Source organism: Ostreococcus tauri, assembly GCF_000214015.3.
Source record: "Ostreococcus tauri WGS project CAID00000000 data, contig chromosome 03, whole genome shotgun sequence".
Classification (NCBI taxonomy): domain Eukaryota; kingdom Viridiplantae; phylum Chlorophyta; class Mamiellophyceae; order Mamiellales; family Bathycoccaceae; genus Ostreococcus; species Ostreococcus tauri.
In genome coordinates this window covers 143,577-162,645 of record NC_014428.2, presented here as the reverse complement: position 1 = coordinate 162,645, position 19,069 = coordinate 143,577, and the positions used below count along the sequence as shown (strand labels likewise).

Here is a 19,069-nt window from a genome sequence, read left to right as displayed (position 1 = left end):
ACAACACGTCTACCTAAACTTTCCTCTCCTCCTTCGATTTCAATACCTCGACAACAACGACCGGCATCTCGTCGTCCGGACGTAACAGCCTCGGCGCGAAGTACTCGATGCACCACGCTCCGAGCGGCGCTGTTATCAAAATACAAAGCAACGCCGTCTGTAGCAATTTTTGCCCGTCGCTTTCCTCGTCCACATCCTTCGCCTGATCTAAAACGACGCTCGCCAGCGCGGCTTGGATGGTTGCCTTAGGCGTCCACGCCATGGTCAAGAATGCTCGCTCGCTCCAATTCATCGAAGGAATCCTCTGCGTCGCGAGAAGTACTCCAAGCGCTCTCGCAATGCCGCCGACAAATATTATAGCTATCGCTTTCCCCGCCACGGCACCATCGAGCGCGGTGAGATCCAAACTCATCCCAATAATGACGAAGAGTAATGGCGCCGTGAACTCGTTCCAAAGTACGTTCATAAACATGCTCGTCTCCTTGAGCGCGTTCTCCAAGCCTTGCGATTTCCACTCACTCCCCAGTGAGACGCAAAAGACGATGCACGCGAGCGCGCCGCCACCGTTCATCCCCAACTCCTTCGCCGCGAAGAGCGCTAACATTACGATAGACATGATAATTGCCGAGTCTGAGCTCGCGCTCGACGCTCGCTCCGGAGCAGTGACTATCCCGCTTAGCGAGATGGCTCGCGACGCGGCGAGCCCAGCGAACAAGCCGCCCGCAAGCTGCGCCGGCACTCGCCACGCCGAGCTCGCCCCACCACCCCCACCGACCACGCCCGCACATATCCCAAACCCTACGACGCAGTAAATCCCATCGAACGAGCTCGCGCACAGGATCAAATCGCACACTGTAGATCCTTTCCCCTCTCGCTTCAATCGAACCGCCGGCGGCACGACGACCGCGAGCGAAATCCCGCACAGCAAAAATCCGAGTGCGAACGCGGTCGCCGTGGGTATTCCCAGGACCCCGATCCCCATCCCCGCCGACGTCACCATCTCCATCGTTGACGGCACCAGCGCGAGCGATCCGACGTCCTTGATCCGCCTCCTCGCGTCTCCCGCGTCCAGCGCCAAGCCCGCCCTGGTGAGAATGAGACCTAGAGCCACCGTGCGAACGATCCCGCTCGCATCGCGCGTGGCGACGCCCACGCGCGTATTAATCCACGGAACGTTGCGCAAAAATATTCCCGCGACGATTTGGCAGCTCAACGGTGGGGTCGGAGCGATAAACGACGCGAAAATACCGGCGAAGCGACCGACGAATAAAGCGTTCGCGAGAACGAAGAATGTTCCGCCACCGGTGCCGGCGGCGCGCGTCGACGCGCTTGATGCGGTGGCGCACGCCAAGTACAGCGCCGATAATACCAAGGCCCATATCACCGCCTCTCGGACGACGGCGAGGCGTCGCATGACGCGGTAAAAAGTGACGAAGGTGAAGGGACGTGAAGCGTCGTTACCGGTCGACTTTTGCCCCTTGGGCTCCGCTCGCGTGGGTCAGAGGGCTCCGACGACGATGCATCGACGCTAAGATTCGTGAAATATCTAACCTACTATCTAGAACTCTTCTTCCTCGTCGTCGGTGTCGGGAAAGAGATCGTCGTCGTGTAACTCATCGTCGGCTGCGTCGCGTTCATAATAGATGTGACCGCGACCGGGCTTGGTGACGCCAAGCGCGGAGCCTCGACCGCCGGCATCGGGAGGAAGGTAAGCGAGGAAGTCACCCTCGTCGTACGCATTCACGCCTTCAACGCCCTGGTGTTCATACGAGAGTCTAACCTTTTGTCTGGCCTCGCGTTCCTCGGCAGAGAGCTTGACTCCGAGATCAAACGGCACGACGGATTGGAGTCGTCGCGCGACGCGCTGTTCTTCGTCCTCATCGGTATCTATTGCGCCCGGCGTCGTTCGAAGCGCGCGTGCGACCGCAGACTCAATGCTCTCGACCTCGATCGCCGAAAACTCCAAGACGTCGCCGTCGAGAACGGTCACCCGTTCACGTTCGCGACGTCGTCGTCCGATTGCTCTTCGAACGTCCGTCTCAACGTCCGCCGCAACTCGTCCATCGTCCGCCTCGATGCGACGCACGACGATCACACACGTCGCCTCTGACTCCACCAACTGCTCACCCGCGCCTGCGCCGTCCCCCACCGAAAGCGTCACCAAGACGCTCACGTCGTCTCGAGATCGAAGCGCCCTCACCGTCGACGGCAGCGCTCCGCCGCCGAACGCGCGAGACAATTTACTCGCGCAATCCAGCGCGCACAGCGCCCACCCCGAACTCAACACACCATTACCACCGCTCCTGCGCCCATCTTCCAACGCTCGCACCATGGTTTCTCGAACGAACGCACCAGACGCGTCGTCCGCGCTCGAAGTCGCGCTTCGCGCGCGCAAATCAACCGCGCGTGTCCCATCGCTCTCATAAAACTCCCTCGAGCGCGTCCACGCCCCCACGATCGACGCGCACGCTCGAGAACGCCCGTGTGCGTGTTCCAAAGCCACCTCACGCGCTAAATCGCGCACGAGGAGCGCGCCGATGCCGAAATCCGTCTCGTCCTGCGCGCGCGCGACGTCGAGTCAGTCTTCGCTCGTTTCCGCTCGCCTGAACGCACACGCGCGCGATTTTCGCCGTCGACGGGGACGCGCGCACGCACCCGAACGTGTACGTGCGCGCACGCGCCGTCGGGCGCGGTCGGCGCGCGCGCGCGGTGCGCTCGGACGGCGCGCATCGACGAGTGACGCGTCACACGTCGCGCTTCGAGTTGACCTCACGCACGGTCGACGCGTCGACGATCGTCGCGCGCGATGGCGACGCGTGCAGACGTGCCGTCGACGTCGTTCTCGGTGCGCGTCGGTGCGCGCGCGCGCGTACGGGGGTCGGAAACGGTCGATTCGCGCGCGCGCCGCCGGTGCGCGTCGTCGACGTTTCGCTCGAGCGTTCCCGCGCGGGCGTCGATCGAGGGCAAAGAGGGACGAAGAAAGGGCGAGCGATACCTTCGGGAGTCCGCGGGGGTGAAACCTGGAACGTTAGGGGGGGGACGGGAGAGCGCGGGCGCGGATGGTAGCGCGGAGGCGTCGACGCGCGCGCGGAGCAAGCCCGAGGTGTTGGCGCCCGCGGGCGGATGGCCGCAACTGCGCGCGGCGATCGAGAGCGGTGCGGACTGCGTGTACTTGGGGTTGGATGCTCTGAACGCGCGGGCGCGGGCGAGTAATTTCACGTTGGAGGAGCTATCGGAGGTGGTGAAGTACACGCGTTCGAGAGGGCGTAAATGTTACGTGACGATGAATGTCTTGGTGTTCGATGAGGAGTTGAAAACGGCGGAGCGGTTGATCCGGGGCGTCGCGAAGGCCGGTGCGGACGCAGTGATCGTGCAAGACGTCGGCGTGGCGAAGATGATTCGAGAGTTGGCACCGAATCTTCCGATTCATGGCTCGACGCAGATGTCGGTGACGAGCGCCGAGGGCGCACGGTTCGCTAAAGAGTTGGGATGTAAACGCGTCGTCGTCGGCCGAGAGCTCAGCGTGCGAGAAATTGCGGCAGTCAAGGCCGGCTGCCCCGACGTCGAGGTGGAGGCGTTCGTTCACGGCGCGCTGTGCGTGAGTTACAGCGGCCAGTGTTTCTCGAGCGAGGCGTGGGGTGGGCGGAGCGCGAACAGAGGGCAATGCGCCCAGGCGTGTCGCATGCCATATGGTTTGGTCGTCGACGGCGACTTGCAGGAGATGGGCGACGTGAAGTACTTGCTCTCGCCTCAAGATTTAATGGCGGTCGAACTTGTGCCGGAGCTTATCGACGCCGGCGTCGGGTGCTTTAAAATCGAGGGACGGTTGAAGGGACCTGAATACGTTGCGAGCACGACTCGGGCGTACAGACGTGCCGTGGACGCAGCGTGGGAAGCGACGCAACGGGGGTGTGATGTTGATCCGTCCGAGCTGTTGACGAATGAACAACGAATAGAGCTGACACAGGTGTTTGCGCGCGGGCAAGACGCCGAGTTTGACGGTCTCACGCCCGGATTTTTGGAGGGGCCGAAACATCAGCGCTTGGTGCGCGGACGCGCGCCGAGGCATCGCGGCGTCTTCCTGGGAGAAATCACGCGCGTGATCAGGAACGGACGAACGAGCGGTGAGGTCATGATTCGCGTGAGTGATGGAGTGGAGATGAAGCGAGGTGACGGCGTCGTCATCGATCGAGGCGCTCCGCAAGACAAGGAAGAGGGCGGGCGCGTGTTCGAAATTTTTGACAGTAACCGACAGCTTGTTGGTGGAAAGGGTGAGGGTGTCACCGACGGTGAGTACACCATCGCGTTCGGATCGAATCAAATTGATTTCGATAGAATCGAGGTCGGGCAGCTCGTCTGGCGGACTTCGGATCCAACGCTCGAGGCGAAGTTGGCGAAGATGGTTCCCACGGAACAAGTGAGTCGTGAAGGATTCAGAGACTCTGTGGCTGTCGTTGTTCGCGGCGCCCTCAACGAGCAGCTCGTCGTTCAAATAATAGACGAAGCCGGTCGGACGGGTGAAGGACGCACATTTTCAGCGCTAGAATCAAGCCAAAACAAGGCCCTGGACGAAAAGTCTCTTCGTAAAGCCATCGGCGAGCTCGGAGGTACGCCTCTCGTCACGGCAAGTGTCGACGTCTCTGCACTACGAGGAATAGTGTGCGACGGAGACGAAGCTCCGATCCCTGGGAAGGGACTGTACATATCACCGACAGAGATTAAGGCGGCACGACGTGACGCAGTGGAGGCGCTTCTGCGAGAGCGACGGACCGGAGGTCCGGACCGCGCGGAAGGATTGGCAAACGATGAAGTCGTCGACGCTCTCGTTCGTAATGCATGGTGGGGCGATGGCGCGAGAAAATCTCAAACGTCGACGATGGCGACGACGAAGAAGTCCGCGCGAAACGATGAAGCGTCGATCTCCGTACTCTGCCGCACGCGTACGCAGGCAGAGGCGGCGATAGAGGCGGCTGGCTTTGATGAAATTGTGTTGGATTTCTTAGAGGTGCACGGCCTCGCCAAGGTGGTGAAGCTCGTGCAAGACGCTGGAAAAACAGCGGTCGTCGCGACGCCTCGCGTGCTCAAACCCGAGGAGGAACAACTCTGGCGATTCTATCTCAACCTCGGCGCCGATGCACTGCTTGTTCGTTCTGCTGGACTCTTGAGAACCCTTCTCGATTTGAGGGAGTCTGGATCGGAAGACGTACCATCGTTACGCGGCGATTTTTCGCTGAACGCTGCCAACTCCATCGGGGCCGATCTCTTCCTTCGATCTGGACTCGATCGATTGACGCCGACGCATGATTTAAACGCGGAGCAACAACGCGCATTGGCCGAATCGCTCGGCCCCGAGGGAGCATCCAAGCTCGAGGTCATCGTGCACCAGCACTTGCCAATTTTCCACACTGAGCACTGTGTCTTCTGTCGGTTCATGTCCGACGGAAACTCGTTCAAGGACTGCGGTCATCCTTGTGAGAGCAAAAGTCTGCACCTGCGAGACGACCACGGCGCCGATCACCTCGTCCTTGCGGACATGGGCTGCCGTAACACCGTCTTCAACGCCCAGGCGCAGACTGGTGTGGATTTCCTCAAGATGTTCCTCGCCGCCGGCATCACGCATTTCCGAGTCGAGCTCGTGGACGAGCCCGCGATCGTCGTTCGTGATATCTTACAAGTCTACGCTGACGTCGCGAGCGGGAAGAAATCTCCCTCTGAGGCCGCATCGTGGCTCTCCAAGCTGCCGGACGCGAACGGTCGCGCTCATGGCGTCTCGAAAGGCTCGCTTGAGGTCAAGACCGAGATCTCCCGAGGCGACCTCAGACCGACCGCCGCGGCGAGTCGCGAGGCCACCAAGAAACGTGCGTCTCCACCGAGCAAACCGTCCCCAAGGCGCACGCGTTGAACCAATTTGTAATCCACCTTCGCTACAGCTGCCCCGCCGCCGCCGCCCACTGCAAACCCCAGTCACCCGCGCGCGCCCGCGCACCGATCGAATCCGCAGCGTCGCATGCTCCTGCGCGCCGCCACCCCACGCGCGCTCGTCGCGATCAGAGCCCTCGGGGCGACCGAGCGCGCGAATCGTCGACGTTTCGTCCTCGCCAAGAGCGCCGGCGCCGAAAACGACCCCGAGCGCGCGACCTCGCTCGACGGCTCCCTCGCGCGCGCGCGCCGAGACGCGAGCTCTAACGCGGCGGGGGACTCGAGAGCGCCGTTGGAGTTCGACGAGAAGTGGCGAGAGCTCGACGCCAAGGTGAACGAGTACCCGTGCGCGCGGAAGTTTCAGGCCATCGGCGTGGACGACGGAACGTTCGTGAACGATGTACGGGCGATCGTCAGCGACGCGCTGGGCGGGAGAGAGGTGCACCCGGAGAACGTGACGCAAAGGGCGAGCTCGAAGGGGAAGTACGTGAGCGCGAACGTGACGATCGAGATGCAGAGTGGCGATGAGGTCATAGCGGTGTACACGGCGTTAAAAGCGAACAAACGCGTACTCTGGTACCTCTAGGCTCGAGCAGCTCGAGCGGGTGTTTATTGTTTCAGACGAGAGAGAATGAATTGCGTTGTATTAATAGAGTCATTCGTGCCTAATCGTTTTCAGCGTTTCTTGGGTTCATGCATCGGCAACTTTCGATGTATACTCGCCCAAAGCCCAGAGCGGGAAAATGCTACGGTAGCAGCTGTAGGAGATCATGCAGTTGGCGTTGAACACGCCCATGATACTCTGTTGCGGAAAATCACCATTCTCACATTGTTGACGCAGAATCGAGCGCGCGGCGCGGTGTAACGGCCTGGCGTCGCGCGATGCTTGACCGCTTGCGATGAGCGCTAGCATGGCCCAGCTTGTGTTCACAAGATGTGGCTTGGGCTTACCCTCGGCGTCGAGAAGCTCATGGTAGCTTTTCTTCTCGCACGACAAGTAACTCTCGCCCCATCCGCCGCTCTCTTGTTGCTTCGAGAGCAAAAAGTCCACCGCTTTGCGAAGTGCCGGACACGTCTTGTACGTCGATCCAGTGGCGATCAAGCCGAGGACGCCGAACCACGTGCCGTAGGTGAAACACACCGCCCACGACCCGTACCAGCTGCCGTCCGCGCGCTGTATGCGCTTCAAGAATTTTCGTCCGGTCGCCTTCGCGTGCGCGATGTCCTTCGTACGAATGTGTGGGTATCGCTCAGAGAATTTGCACAGCGCCTGGAGACTCGCACTCGAGCACTCTACGTACGGGTAATCGATCATGATGTCTCCGAAAGTCTCCGCCGGATTCAACCATTCGACCCACTTGTAAGAACGTGTGTTCTCGTACGTCGCCCATCCACCACTGCCGCGATTTTGATAGGACAAGATGACGTTAACGCAGTCCGCAAGCCTCTCCACCGGGATCGCCTTGCCAAACTTCTTCTCATCCATCGCTGCCAGCGTAAGTGCCGCCTTCAAACCCTCGGACGAGCAGTCCGAGATCGGCCATCCGTGGTCACGCGTGCTAAACGGCCATGCACCCTTGGAGATATGACGATACCACTTCTTCACGTCTGGACAGTCGTCTCGCACTTGACTCTTGTCGATGTAGTCGTGCGCGAGGCGCAAGCAATCGCTGTATTCATCGGCGAGTCCAGTTGCGACGATGGCCTGGACGGAGAACGCACAGTCCCACAACTGACTGCCATTGTATCCTTGCATCTTCATCCCGTCCTCGGCGACCCAGAGGTAGTCGGCGACGCGAGGAATGTGCTTCTTCACCGCCTCGGAGTTCGGATCTTCAAACCAACAGCAAAGCATGTTGAATACCTTGTTCACGGGTCCAATATCGATATAGCGCGTGTTCTCATCCTCATAATGAATCTGCCGCATCGCGTCGGCGCACGCCGCCTTTCGCAATCGACTGTTCATCAGGAACGGTTCCAACTTCATGATGGACGCCCAGAGAACGTCCTGGATCCACGGATGCGGATAATACAAGTCCTCCTTAGCGCACGCGTTTCGCGCTCTATTCCAGTCGATCGCGTCGTACGACGTCTCGGCGTAGAGTTCCTTCTTCAACGCCTCCGTTAACGCGCTCGGCTTGCCCGTGGCGCGGATGCCGTACAGGTAACTCATCGGGAGGTACACCATTCGGCAGTGACACCAGTATCGACCCGGGTGAAGCGGAAGCCAATACGGGAGTAACCAACACTCCGGCGGCACAGGATTGAGTCCATGCCACTCGTATACTCCGAGAACTGCGAGCCAAAACTTCCCCCACGACGGCACTTGCGTCGCTCCGCCGCGCGACACGATCCACTCCCGCGCCTCGACGCACTCCGGCGCGTCCGCCTCCTTACCGAGCAACCGCATCGCCACGTACGTCAGCACCGTGCCAAACATCGTGCTATGTCCTTCGATGTGCAATCCGACTCCACCGTCCTCGTTCAGGTGATTCTCCAGGTACCGCAACATCTCCGCGCGCCTGCGTTCCCCCAAGATCTCCTCTGTCTTCCCCATGACGTGCGCCGCGATGATCAATCCGGGCATGAGAAACATCGGCCCCCCGTAATCGCTCGCCCAGTGTCCATCGTCGTCCTGTATCCCCCGATAGTACTCGATACCCGCCCGCATCGCCTCTCGCACGACGTCCGCGTCCACCTCGGCGTCGCTCGCGTCGAGCGCCCGGCTCGCCCCGACGTCCCTCCACGTCTCCACCCCCCGTGTCTTCCGTCGCCCGTCGTACTGCGCTCGCATGAACACATCCCCCGAGTGCCGCACCGTCGCCCGCGTCGACGCGTACGCCGCCCGCGCGTCGTCTTGAAACGCGCGCACCGCTCGAGCGTCCGTCGAATCATCCTCGACGTACGTCCACGTCTGTCGCCCCGCGTGCGCGTTCAGCGTCCACACGTCCCCGCCCTCGGCCCCGTCCTCGCCCTGGGCGCATCGCAGGACCCACATCGCCGGCGTCGCGCGTCGACGCGTCGCGCGGCGTCGGCCGCGCCGGTCGACGCGACCGGTCGACGCCGTCCATATACCACCCCCCCGAAGGCTATCTGTGTCGAGAACGACCGATCCGCGGGGCGCGCGCGTGGATATATTCCATTCTCGGACATCCGTACGCATACGACGCGCTGTAAAGAGCATGTAAAAGACGAATGCCTCGAGGCGCGAGAGCCACTCGTCCACGTCGCGCGCGATCGGCACACGATGTCGCGCGCGCGCGCGTCGTGCGCCCGCGCGCCCGCGCGCGTGGACGCGCGATCGGTGCGTGCGCGTGAACGCGCGCGAATGCGGGCGACGGGCGGCGCGGCGACGACGCGGACGCGCGCGCGGGAGATCCGCGAGACGCCGGGGCGCCAGGGCGCGACGGATGAGACGACGACGATGGGCTCGGACGACGACGCGGTCGAGCGCGAGAACGCGTGCGGGGTGGGAGACGTCGTGCGATGGGATGATGGACGCGGACTGACGACGCGGTGACGTGCGCGCGCGGTAGGGATGGCGACGACGAAGCGCGCGGACGCTCGCGAAGCGACGGGCGGGCGGAGACGATTTCGACATCGATTCGGTGACGAAAGCGGTGGAGGCGCTGAGGTTGGAGAATGAGCGGTTGAAGGCGTCGTTGGAGGCGGAAGAGAACGCGGTGAGCGTTGGGACGAAGGCGGCGGTGGTCGAGGCGGCGGCGGTTGAATCGACGTCCGAGCCGGTCGTTGAATCGACGTCCGAGTCGGTCGTTGAATCGATTCCTGAACCAGCTTTTGCCGCGGTTGCGCCGGCACCGGTGGGCGCTTTTAACGAGGCGGCGGACCGCTTGGAGGGGTTCAAGTTCCCCGCGCTCGATGGCGACGGCTTGGGCGTGTGCGCGACGGATCCTTCGCTCGAGAGCCACAGGGGACACCTGGAGTATCGCTGGAACAAGTTTAAGGGCCTGCGCCAAGCGATCGAAGATAATGAAGGTGGCTTGGAGAAGTTCAGCCGCGGTTACGAAAAGATGGGCTTCACGCGCACCGCGGAGGGCATCACGTACAGAGAGTGGGCGCCAAACGCCTCCGCCGCGTGCCTTCGCGGCGACTTCAATGGTTGGGATCTGGGAGAAAACGGTAAGTGGATGACCAAGAACGACTTCGGCGTCTTCGAAGTGTTTCTCCCGAACAACGAAGATGGGTCTCCCGCGATCCCGCACGGCTCTCGTGTGAAGATCCATCTGCAAATCCCGAACGCCGAACCGGTTGACAAGATTCCGGCTTGGATCAAATACGCCGTGCAGCAGCCTGGTGAGATCCCGTTCAACGGCATTTACTACGACCCGCCCGTGGAGGAGCAATATAATTTCAAGTTCGAACGCCCGGATGCGCCTTCTGAGCTTCGAATTTACGAAGCGCACGTCGGCATGTCCTCCACTGAGCCGAAGATCAACTCTTACGTGGAGTTCGCCGACGACGTGCTGCCGCGCATCAAGGACCTCGGTTACAACGCCGTGCAGCTCATGGCGATTCAAGAACACGCGTACTACGCGTCGTTTGGCTATCACGTCACCAATTTCTTCGCCGTTTCCTCCCGATGCGGGACTCCGGATGAGTTGAAGTACTTGGTTGACAAGGCGCACTCCATGGGGATCAGCGTTATCATGGATTTGGTGCACTCGCACGCGTCCTCCAACTCCATGGACGGCCTGAACATGTTCGATGGCAGCAATGGCCAGTACTTCCACTCTGGCCCGGAGGGCTATCACTGGATGTGGGACTCTCGCTGCTTCAACTACGGCGAGTGGGAGGTGCTTCGCTTCTTGCTGTCCAACTTGCGTTACTGGATCGAAGAGTACAAGTTCGACGGCTTCCGTTTCGATGGCGCGACCTCGATGATGTACAAGCACCACGGTCTGCAAGTCGCGTTCACCGGTAACTACGACGAATACTTCGGCATGGCGACCGACGTCGACGCGATGGTTTACCTGATGCTTGCCAACGATCTGCTCCACACGCTTTACGAAGGCAAGATGACCACCATTGCCGAAGATGTGAGTGGCATGCCGACGCTCTGCCGACCGGTTAAGGAAGGCGGCGTGGGCTTCGACTATCGTCTCCAGATGGCCATCGCGGACAAGTGGATTGAAGTCTTGAGCGAATGGGGTCCGGATGAGAACTGGGACATGGGCAACTTGGTGTTCACCATGGAGAACCGTCGTTACGGCGAAAAGTGTATCTCATACGCCGAATCCCACGATCAAGCGCTTGTCGGCGATAAGACCACCGCGTTCTGGTTGATGGACGCTGAAATGTACACGAACATGTCCACTTTGGTTCCCGACACGCCGACCATCTCTCGTGGCATCGCTTTGCATAAGATGATTCGACAATTCACCATGGGTCTTGGCGGTGAGGGCTACCTGAACTTCATGGGTAACGAGTTCGGTCACCCCGAGTGGATCGATTTCCCTCGCGACGACCGTGTCGAGGCTTCCACTGGTAAGTTCATTCCGGGTAACGGTAACTCGTACCACTTGTGCCGCAGGCGATTCGATCTGACCGACATGGATCACTTGCGTTACAAGTACCTGAACGCGTTTGACGGGGCGATGAACAAGGTCGCGGGCGCTTTCAAGTACCTCGCGTCCAGTCACCAATACACGTCGTGCAAGAGCGACGCTGATAAGGTTATTGTTTTCGAGCGCGGTGACCTGGTGTTCGTGTTCAACTGGAACCCGACGCAGTCCTTCTCCGACTACCGAATCGGCTGCAAGGAGAAGACGACGTACAAGCTTGTGTTGAGCTCGGATAACCCCGAGTTCGGCGGTTACTCCAACCTCTGGACGTATACCGCTCCCGAATTCATCGCCGAAGACTACGCGTTCAACGGCCGGCCGGCATCGTTCTTGGCGTACGTTCCCTCACGCACTGTCGCGGTGTACGCTCCGGCTGATTTGGCGGACAAGCTTCTTGGTTACTCCTCCGAGTCCACCGCGGCGGACACTGCCGCGTGATAAGACCGTCGTGAATGTTGTATCATAGCAATGACGCGCACCGATGAGATTCAAACACGGTTTAATTCAAGATGATTGCATTTTATATGACAACAATTCAAGCAGACTCCGCGTTGTCCGCGGCCTTTTTTGCTCGCTCCTTCTCGCGCGCTTCCCAAGATATCTTCGAAACCTTACGAACGATCCCCATGAAGTACGCCCCCTTATTCTTCACCTGCGAGAGATTCCCCTTAACGCACACCTTCTTAATCTCGTTCACCGCTTTTTGGCACGTGTCCCTTGGTAAGAGACCTAAGAATGAGAGAACTTTCGCGTCCAAATCGCCCTCCGCGAGCGTGCCCTCGCTGTTCTCCACCGCCTCCGCCACCATCTCTTTCACCACATCCGGCTCCACTAATACCTTCAGCATCTTCTTCTCCGGCTCTCCATCCGCCGCGTCCGCCTCTCGCTTCCGTTTATCAGCCTTTGGCGCCATGAACTCCTTGCGTGTGCACCGCTCCACCGTCACCGGCCGTCCCCTGAACAACGTCTGATGCAACTTCAGCGCCTTCTTCGCCGCCTTATTCGTCGAAAAATCTACGAAAGCGAATCCTTTAAACTTTTTATCCTTCCCCGGCGTCCCCATGCCGTTGCCGCCCGCCATGCGAATCTCCTTGATGTCGAACCCGCACCCGTGTCGCGTCAGATTCGCCTTGAGCCACGGCATGATGTCCGACGCCTTGGTATCGAACGGCATCTGTCCGAAGAACAACGTGTGCGTCTCCTCCGGTTTCGCGCTGGACGACGGCTTGGACACGTCGGCGCGATCGCCCTTCTCTCGCTTTTCTTTTTTCTCCTTTTTCGGCTTCTTCTCCTTCTCGCCGGCGGCGGCGGGCTTTTCGTCGTCGCTCGACATCACGCGCGGCGTTTGTGAAGCGCTATGTGTCGAACGCGAGTGATCAAACGAAGGTATCTACGCTCGCCGAGTTTTGACGCGTCGCGATCGCGTGACGTCCGTCGCGAAGTGAGGCTCTGTCGAGCGCGTCTGACGCGCGAGGCGAAGTCGACGAAACGACCGCATCAAGGACTAAGACTGAACGCTAACATCACAAATACTACCCATCACTCACGCCAACCCCACGCCACCGCTCTGGAGCGCCGTCAAGAGCGACGCGAACTTCCCGTGGAACCGCGCTCCGTACGGGCGCGCCCACCGCACCTCGGGAACCTCCACCTTTTTCGCCCGCTCCGCGATCACTTCACCCACCCTTCTCGCCGCCACCTTATCGCTCGTCACCCTAATCGGCGGTTCACGCTCGCGAACCGCCCGCTCCACCGTCGACGCGCTCGCGACGACGTGACCGTCGACCGCGCGAACGATCTGGGCGTGGACGTGCTTGTTGGACATCGAGACGTGGAGCGTGAACGGGTTCGCCGCCGCGCGGGCGGCGCGCAGCGCGGCGCGCGCGAGCTCGGCGTTGGACATCGCTCGCGAGTTCGCGCGCGCGCGTGCGCGGCGTCGCACCGCGCGACGCCGCGGGCGCGCGGCGTCGGGCGCCAGCCATCGCTCCCACCCTTGATTCGTGACCCATCATGTGTACAGGCGGTACATATACTTTCGTGTACCCCGGCCTTCGGATAACCCGACGAGTCGTGACCCTAGCGATCTCTAAAACGCGGAATGCGTCATCACCGTCATCACGCGCGCGGCGGCTGGGGACCGACGACGAGTCGTGACTCGACATCTCCACGCGTCCGGCGGCTGCGCCAATCGCGCCGCCGCCGCGTCGGCACACGTCGTCGTCGACGCGATCGACGACGCGCGCGCTTCGCCGCGAGACGTAAATCCTCCGCGGAATTCCTTTTTCCCATCGCGCGTCGTCGTGCGCGCGCGCGGACGCTTCGGGGCGTCGAGAGGGCGTGAACGCTCGACGCGACGTCGAACGCGTCGGGACGGTCCGCGAGTTGAGGCGATCGGGAGGGATTTAATCCTCGACGCGATCGTCTGCGGTGACGCGTTGACGCGGATCTCGCAGATAATTGACAGAATATAAAGTTTCGCGCGTGCGTGCGAGCGTTCGCGGCGAACGGGGAACGGCGACGCGCGGGAGCGGGGGATCCGCGCAATGTCCGTGGTGCAGACACCCGGGAGTAGGGTTGTCCCGAGCAGACACCTGCGGCGCGACGGCGCGCCGGCGGCGGTGCGTTCGTACCGGTTCCCGAACGGAACGGATTTACACGGTGATGAAGAGGGATCGTCGTTCATGGCGGACCCGATCGACGCCGCGGGGCTCGAGCGCGCGTTCGCTTCGGATCCGGTGTTGAAGGAGGCGGAACGTGAAATTTTAAGCAAGACCAACGCACAGCGAATAGCTGCCGCCGAGCGTGGGGCGTTGTTGGAGCACGGGAAGCAGTTTGATTCGATGCTCGGCATGAAGACGATTTACTCGTCAGGGTCAGGGGCGAGCGACGACGACGATAAGGCTTCAACGCAGAGCGTGGCGTACCTGTACCCGGGCATCGATGGCGCGTCGAACCGATCTTACTCGCCGTTCGACCTCACCTTGGACGAGGCGGCGGAAAACTTGCTGTGTGATTTCGGCGCGCCCAACATTGACGGTGCGTACGGCTTGATTGACGACGACGGATCGGAGATTTTTGTCCAGCACACGGCGCCGCCGCTCTCTGCTTGGATGAGCAACGGCAACTTGTGCGGCCTCGACGCTCCGCCTGGACACGAGCCCGCGTGGGCGTCAGGTGGCCGATCTGAAGCGTACGAGCATATCCCTGCCGTCGTGGAGTTTGGCGTTCCGGGACACACCGAGGTGGAGTCCATCGCTTCTCTGCGCGCGCAGTACCGCGCGTTGTTCGGCAAGGACACCAACTCCAACAACAGGCAATGGATTATCAAACGACTCGAGGCGTTCCGAAACGGAGATGACCTCACCCCGCCGTCGAGTCGGTATAGCTCGCCCCTGTCCGGTGAAGACACCTACGTTGGGGGCGCTCGATTCAAGCAGAGCGTGTCGTCACCCAAGCGCGCCGCCGGCAAACGTCAAGTGAAGTCAGCTCGTTCGCTGTACGACGAAGAGGTGGATGAACATGAGAGCGCCAGGCGCGGCGCTGTTAAGGGACGAGGTAAGGTCGTCAAAGGTAAGCGCGTCGCGGAAGCGTCGCTCCCGAAGAGTAACACAAAAAAGGCGAAGAGTGTTAGTGATGCTGAGTCTGCTGACGGAAGCTCCGCAAAGGGCGGTGCGAGGGGCACCGCAAGGCCAGCCGCCAGAAGTAAGCAAGGTGAGAACGGTACCGGCCGTCGTAGCAAGCACCACAACCCCTGGGCGTTAGAAGAGGCCGAGGCACTCGTGCGAGGCGTCGCGCAGTGCGGTGGCGGGAAATGGGCTGATATAAAAAAGCTTGGCTTCCCGGCGATCGAACATCGCACCGCGGTGGACCTCAAGGACAAGTGGCGTAACCTCTTGCGCATCGCCATGTTGCCTGCGCAGTCTGTTAAGACTGTGGGCGACAAGAAACGTGAAATTCCGCAGGAGCTTCTCGCCAAGGTCCGCGAGCTCGCGGCGAAGCAAGCAAAAGCCAAAGCGGCGATGGAAGCGGCGCGCGGGCGATGATCGTACGGTGAGAAGACTCGGACGATGTTACTAGGAGAATGATTCATTTCCATTTTTCACCGCTGTAAACTGCTGCAGCATTAGCGCACAGGCGTTTTTGAGCCTGTTCCCTTTCAAGCGAGAGTGAGAAACACGGTTCATGTAACATAAAGAGCAGTATTTATAGTTCCCAACAACTTGCGCCAAACCTGTCAACCGACTCGTGTGACACTTTTTTGTGTATTAAAATGATTAGCGATGAGGACATGATGAGTTACTTGGAGTACGCCTCCTTAAGACGGCGAGCGGCTTCGTTAATGTTTTCGCGGCTGCCGAACGCGCTGCATCGCACGTAACCGTTACCGGCCGGACCGAAACCGGCGCCCGGCGTGGTGACGATCTGTGTCTTCTCGAGGATCTCGGTGAAGACTTCCCAAGAGTCTCGACCATCGAAAGAAACCCAGACGTACGGAGCATCGGTGCCACCGTACGTCTTGTAACCCATCTCCTCCCACGTGCGCTTGAGGATGGCAGCGTTTTCCTTGTAGAAATTGACGAGGTCTTCCATCGCCTTCATGCCGTCATCAGAGAGGCACGCGAGACCGGCGCTCTGCGCAACGGTGGACGCGCCGTTGAAGCTCGTTCCCATCATGCGGGTCCAGTCAGCGCGGACGGAGTAACCGTCTGAGAACTTGAGCGCTTCCGGGAAGACGGTCCAGCCGAGACGCAAACCGGTGAAACCGGCGTACTTGGAGAAGGAGCAGGTTTCAATGGCGCACTTTTCCGCGCCTGGGATTTCGTAGATGGTCTTCGGACAGTTCGGGTCGCTGACGAAGGCGGAGTATGCGGCGTCGTAAATAATGAATGAGCCCGTTTCCAGCGCTTGGTTCACGAGCTGCGTGAGCTGCTCGCGCGTCGCCGCGGCGCCCGTTGGGTTGTTCGGGGAGCAGAAGAAGATGAGTTCCGCGTCTCGCGCAGCGGAGAGATCCGGAAAGAAATCGTTCTCGGCACCACACGGCATGTACGTGATGTTTTGATACTGCTTCACGCCATCGTTGAAGCCGGTGGAGTGGCCCATGATGACGGAAGAATCGACGTATGCCGGGTAAGACGGATCTTGCACCGCGATTTTACGACCCGCGCCGAACATCTGCAACATGCGCGAAATGTCGCACTTCGAGCCATCGGAGCAGAACACATCCTCAAACGTGATCGGTGTCCCCTTGTACAACCTCTCCGCGACCGCCTTGCGAAGATCCGCCTGACCAGCCTCCGGACCGTAGCCACCCTTCTTCGAGTACCCCTCGACCGTTCCGAGCGCCGCCGCCGCCTCGACCATCCCCTTCGTGATCGCCGCCGGAATCGGTTCCGTCGTGTCACCGATCCCGAGCGAGATAACCTTCGCATCCGGGTTCTTCTCCAAGTACGCCGTGCGAATGCGAGCGATCTCCGGGAAGAGGTATCCGGCTTTGAGCTGCGCCATGTTCGGGTTTCTCGCCACCGAGGACGCCGCGCGCGTCGCCACGCGTCGTCGTCCTCCGTTTCTCCGCACGTTCGCTCGCCTACGCCCGCACGCGCGCACGCGCGCACCATCGTCAGTCACCTCCCTCGCCTCCACGCTCGCTCGTCGCCTCGGCGTCACTCGACGCGCGTCCCGACCCAGGGCTTTGTCCCGACGTCATCCCATCCATCGCCCGCCTCGCGCTCACGCGCGCGCCTCTCTCGCCCCCCCGGTCGCGGTCGCCGCGTCGTCGCCATCGCGCGCACCGTTCGAGGCCGTCGCATCGCGCGCATCGCGTCGCCGTCGCCATCGCGCGCGCCCGTCGATGTCGCGGCGTCGTCGACGCGGGCTGTTCATAACCGATAAAAACCACTCGGACATTCGGACACGTATAGTGTGGCGGATTTACACCAGTGTCGCGCACCTCCGTCGAGCGAATGGTGCGACGCGACAGCACGCGCCGCGCCGACGGGCGATGCCGCGCGCGTACGTCGGCGCGATCGATCAAGGGACGACGAGCACGCGGTTCGTCCTGTACGCGGCGTCGAACGCGCGCGATCCGTCGAGTTACGCGCGCGTGGCGTCGCATCAATTGGAACACGCGCAAGTGCATCGCGCGCCGGGATGGTGCGAACACGACCCGGAAGAGATCGCGCGACACGTCGTGACGTGCGTCGAGGAGACGTTGAAAAAGGCTGGGGTGTCGGCGCGAGAGGTGTCGGCGATCGGGATCACGAATCAGCGAGAGACGACGGTGGCGTGGGATCGACGGAGCGGGACGCCGGCGACGCGCGCGCAGGTGTGGTTGGACGCGCGCACGAGGGAGCTGTGCGAGCGAATCACCGATGAGGAGTGCGGTGGAGATCGCATGAAGTTTGCGGAGACGTGCGGGCTCCCAGTGAGCACGTACTTTAGCGCGGTGAAGATGCGTTGGATGTTGGAGAACGAGCCAAAGGTCAAGGCGCTCGCAGAGTCGGGGGATCTTTGCTTTGGTACGGTGGAGAGCTGGATCGTGTACAAACTCACGGGCGGACGCGAGCACATCACGGATGTCTCGAACGCGTCGAGGACGATGCTCATGAGATTGGACGATCTGCGATGGGATGCGGCGACGTGCGCCGCTTTCGGCGTGCCCGAAAGCGCGCTTCCGGAGATCAAGTCGTGCGCCGAGCGTTTCGGTGAGATCGACGGGGACGTGTTCGAGGGTTTAGGTGGGATTCAAATCACTGGCTGCATCGGTGATCAGCAATCGGCGACGCTGGGGCAGAGGTGTGACGTCGGCGAGGCGAAGAATACGTACGGAACTGGTTGCTTCATGCTTCTAAACACTGGCGCCAGCGCTGTGCACTCCAAGCACGGACTGCTCACAACGCTCGCGTGGCAGCTCGGTGGTCGAGATTCAAAGCCGACGTACGCGCTCGAAGGGTCAATCGCGATCGGAGGCGCCGTCGTACATTGGTTGCGCGATAATCTTGGCCTGATTTCAAAGGTGAGCGACGTCGAGAGTTTAGCTAGCACGGTCGAAGACGCCGCGGGGGTATCATTCGTTCCCGCGTTTACCGGACTCTTCGCCCCGAGATGGCGCGAGGACGCGCGCGGAGTCATCGTGGGATTGACGCAATACGTCAACAAAGGACACATTGCGCGCGCGGCGCTGGACGCCATCGCGTTTCAGTCGAGAGACGTTCTCGAAGCAATGCGTCAAGACATGGCTGAGTCCACCGAGCACGAACTCAGCGTCCTGAAAGCAGACGGCGGCGCAAGCGCTAATAACCTCCTCATGCAAATCCAAGCAGACTGCGTTGGATTGAAAGTTTTACGTCCGGGTGACGTGGAGACGACTGCGCGAGGAGCGGCGTATGCCGCCGCCATCGGCGTCGGCCTGATGACCGAGCGAGATGTCTTCCAACGCAAGAGTACCACCGACGATGGTTCGCAAGAATTCATCCCAACGTCGTCCGCGGAAGCTCGCGAGGCAAACTATGCGCGATGGAACGACGCCGTCGAGCGAACGCTCAACATGGAGAAATCCGCGCTGTAGCAAC

At 60.9% G+C, this 19,069-nt stretch overlaps 11 protein-coding genes across 11 annotated transcripts; 5 read left to right on the top strand and 6 right to left on the bottom strand.

Annotated features, from left to right (window-relative positions):
* Positions 1–13: 13 nt before the first annotated feature.
* On the bottom strand, positions 14–1,414 carry OT_ostta03g00910 (unnamed product; the record flags this gene model as incomplete). Its single annotated transcript, XM_003077954.1, has 1 exon — positions 14–1,414. The coding sequence occupies one exon, from the start codon at positions 1,412–1,414 to the stop codon at positions 14–16; it is 1,401 nt and encodes a 466-aa protein (XP_003078002.1).
* Positions 1,415–1,558: 144 nt separating this feature from the next.
* On the bottom strand, positions 1,559–2,332 carry OT_ostta03g00900 (unnamed product; the record flags this gene model as incomplete). The annotated part of the gene is made up of 1 exon (XM_022984689.1): positions 1,559–2,332. The coding sequence occupies one exon, from the start codon at positions 2,330–2,332 to the stop codon at positions 1,559–1,561; it is 774 nt and encodes a 257-aa protein (XP_022838428.1).
* Positions 2,333–2,806: 474 nt separating this feature from the next.
* On the top strand, positions 2,807–5,902 carry OT_ostta03g00890 (Uncharacterised protein family UPF0250; the record flags this gene model as incomplete). Its single annotated transcript, XM_003077951.1, has 1 exon — positions 2,807–5,902. The coding sequence occupies one exon, from the start codon at positions 2,807–2,809 to the stop codon at positions 5,900–5,902; it is 3,096 nt and encodes a 1,031-aa protein (XP_003077999.1).
* Positions 5,903–6,007: 105 nt separating this feature from the next.
* Positions 6,008–6,505, top strand: OT_ostta03g00887 (Uncharacterised protein family UPF0250; the record flags this gene model as incomplete). Its single annotated transcript, XM_003077950.1, has 1 exon — positions 6,008–6,505. The coding sequence occupies one exon, from the start codon at positions 6,008–6,010 to the stop codon at positions 6,503–6,505; it is 498 nt and encodes a 165-aa protein (XP_003077998.1).
* A 105-nt stretch (positions 6,506–6,610) lies between these two features.
* OT_ostta03g00880 (Prenyltransferase/squalene oxidase) lies at positions 6,611–8,917 on the bottom strand (the record flags this gene model as incomplete). Its single annotated transcript, XM_003077949.2, has 1 exon — positions 6,611–8,917. One exon carries the CDS (start codon positions 8,915–8,917, stop codon positions 6,611–6,613), a length of 2,307 nt encoding a protein of 768 aa, XP_003077997.2.
* Positions 8,918–9,166: 249 nt separating this feature from the next.
* Positions 9,167–11,939, top strand: OT_ostta03g00870 (Glycosyl hydrolase, family 13, catalytic domain; the record flags this gene model as incomplete). Its single annotated transcript, XM_003077948.1, has 2 exons — positions 9,167–9,223; positions 9,456–11,939. The coding sequence occupies 2 exons, from the start codon at positions 9,167–9,169 to the stop codon at positions 11,937–11,939; spliced, it is 2,541 nt and encodes an 846-aa protein (XP_003077996.1).
* A 97-nt stretch (positions 11,940–12,036) lies between these two features.
* On the bottom strand, positions 12,037–12,834 carry OT_ostta03g00860 (Nucleotide-binding, alpha-beta plait; the record flags this gene model as incomplete). The annotated part of the gene is made up of 1 exon (XM_003077947.1): positions 12,037–12,834. One exon carries the CDS (start codon positions 12,832–12,834, stop codon positions 12,037–12,039), a length of 798 nt encoding a protein of 265 aa, XP_003077995.1.
* Positions 12,835–13,044: 210 nt separating this feature from the next.
* Positions 13,045–13,404, bottom strand: OT_ostta03g00850 (Ribosomal protein L18/L5; the record flags this gene model as incomplete). Its single annotated transcript, XM_022984688.1, has 1 exon — positions 13,045–13,404. The coding sequence occupies one exon, from the start codon at positions 13,402–13,404 to the stop codon at positions 13,045–13,047; it is 360 nt and encodes a 119-aa protein (XP_022838427.1).
* A 640-nt stretch (positions 13,405–14,044) lies between these two features.
* On the top strand, positions 14,045–15,544 carry OT_ostta03g00840 (SANT/Myb domain; the record flags this gene model as incomplete). Its single annotated transcript, XM_022984687.1, has 1 exon — positions 14,045–15,544. The coding sequence occupies one exon, from the start codon at positions 14,045–14,047 to the stop codon at positions 15,542–15,544; it is 1,500 nt and encodes a 499-aa protein (XP_022838426.1).
* Positions 15,545–15,797: 253 nt separating this feature from the next.
* Positions 15,798–17,334, bottom strand: OT_ostta03g00830 (Pyridoxal phosphate-dependent transferase, major region, subdomain 2; the record flags this gene model as incomplete). The annotated part of the gene is made up of 2 exons (XM_022984686.1): positions 15,798–17,085; positions 17,291–17,334. 2 exons carry the CDS (start codon positions 17,332–17,334, stop codon positions 15,798–15,800), a joined length of 1,332 nt encoding a protein of 443 aa, XP_022838425.1.
* Positions 17,335–17,499: 165 nt separating this feature from the next.
* On the top strand, positions 17,500–19,065 carry OT_ostta03g00820 (Carbohydrate kinase, FGGY, C-terminal; the record flags this gene model as incomplete). Its single annotated transcript, XM_022984685.1, has 1 exon — positions 17,500–19,065. The coding sequence occupies one exon, from the start codon at positions 17,500–17,502 to the stop codon at positions 19,063–19,065; it is 1,566 nt and encodes a 521-aa protein (XP_022838424.1).
* Between the last annotated feature and the right edge of the window lie 4 nt (positions 19,066–19,069).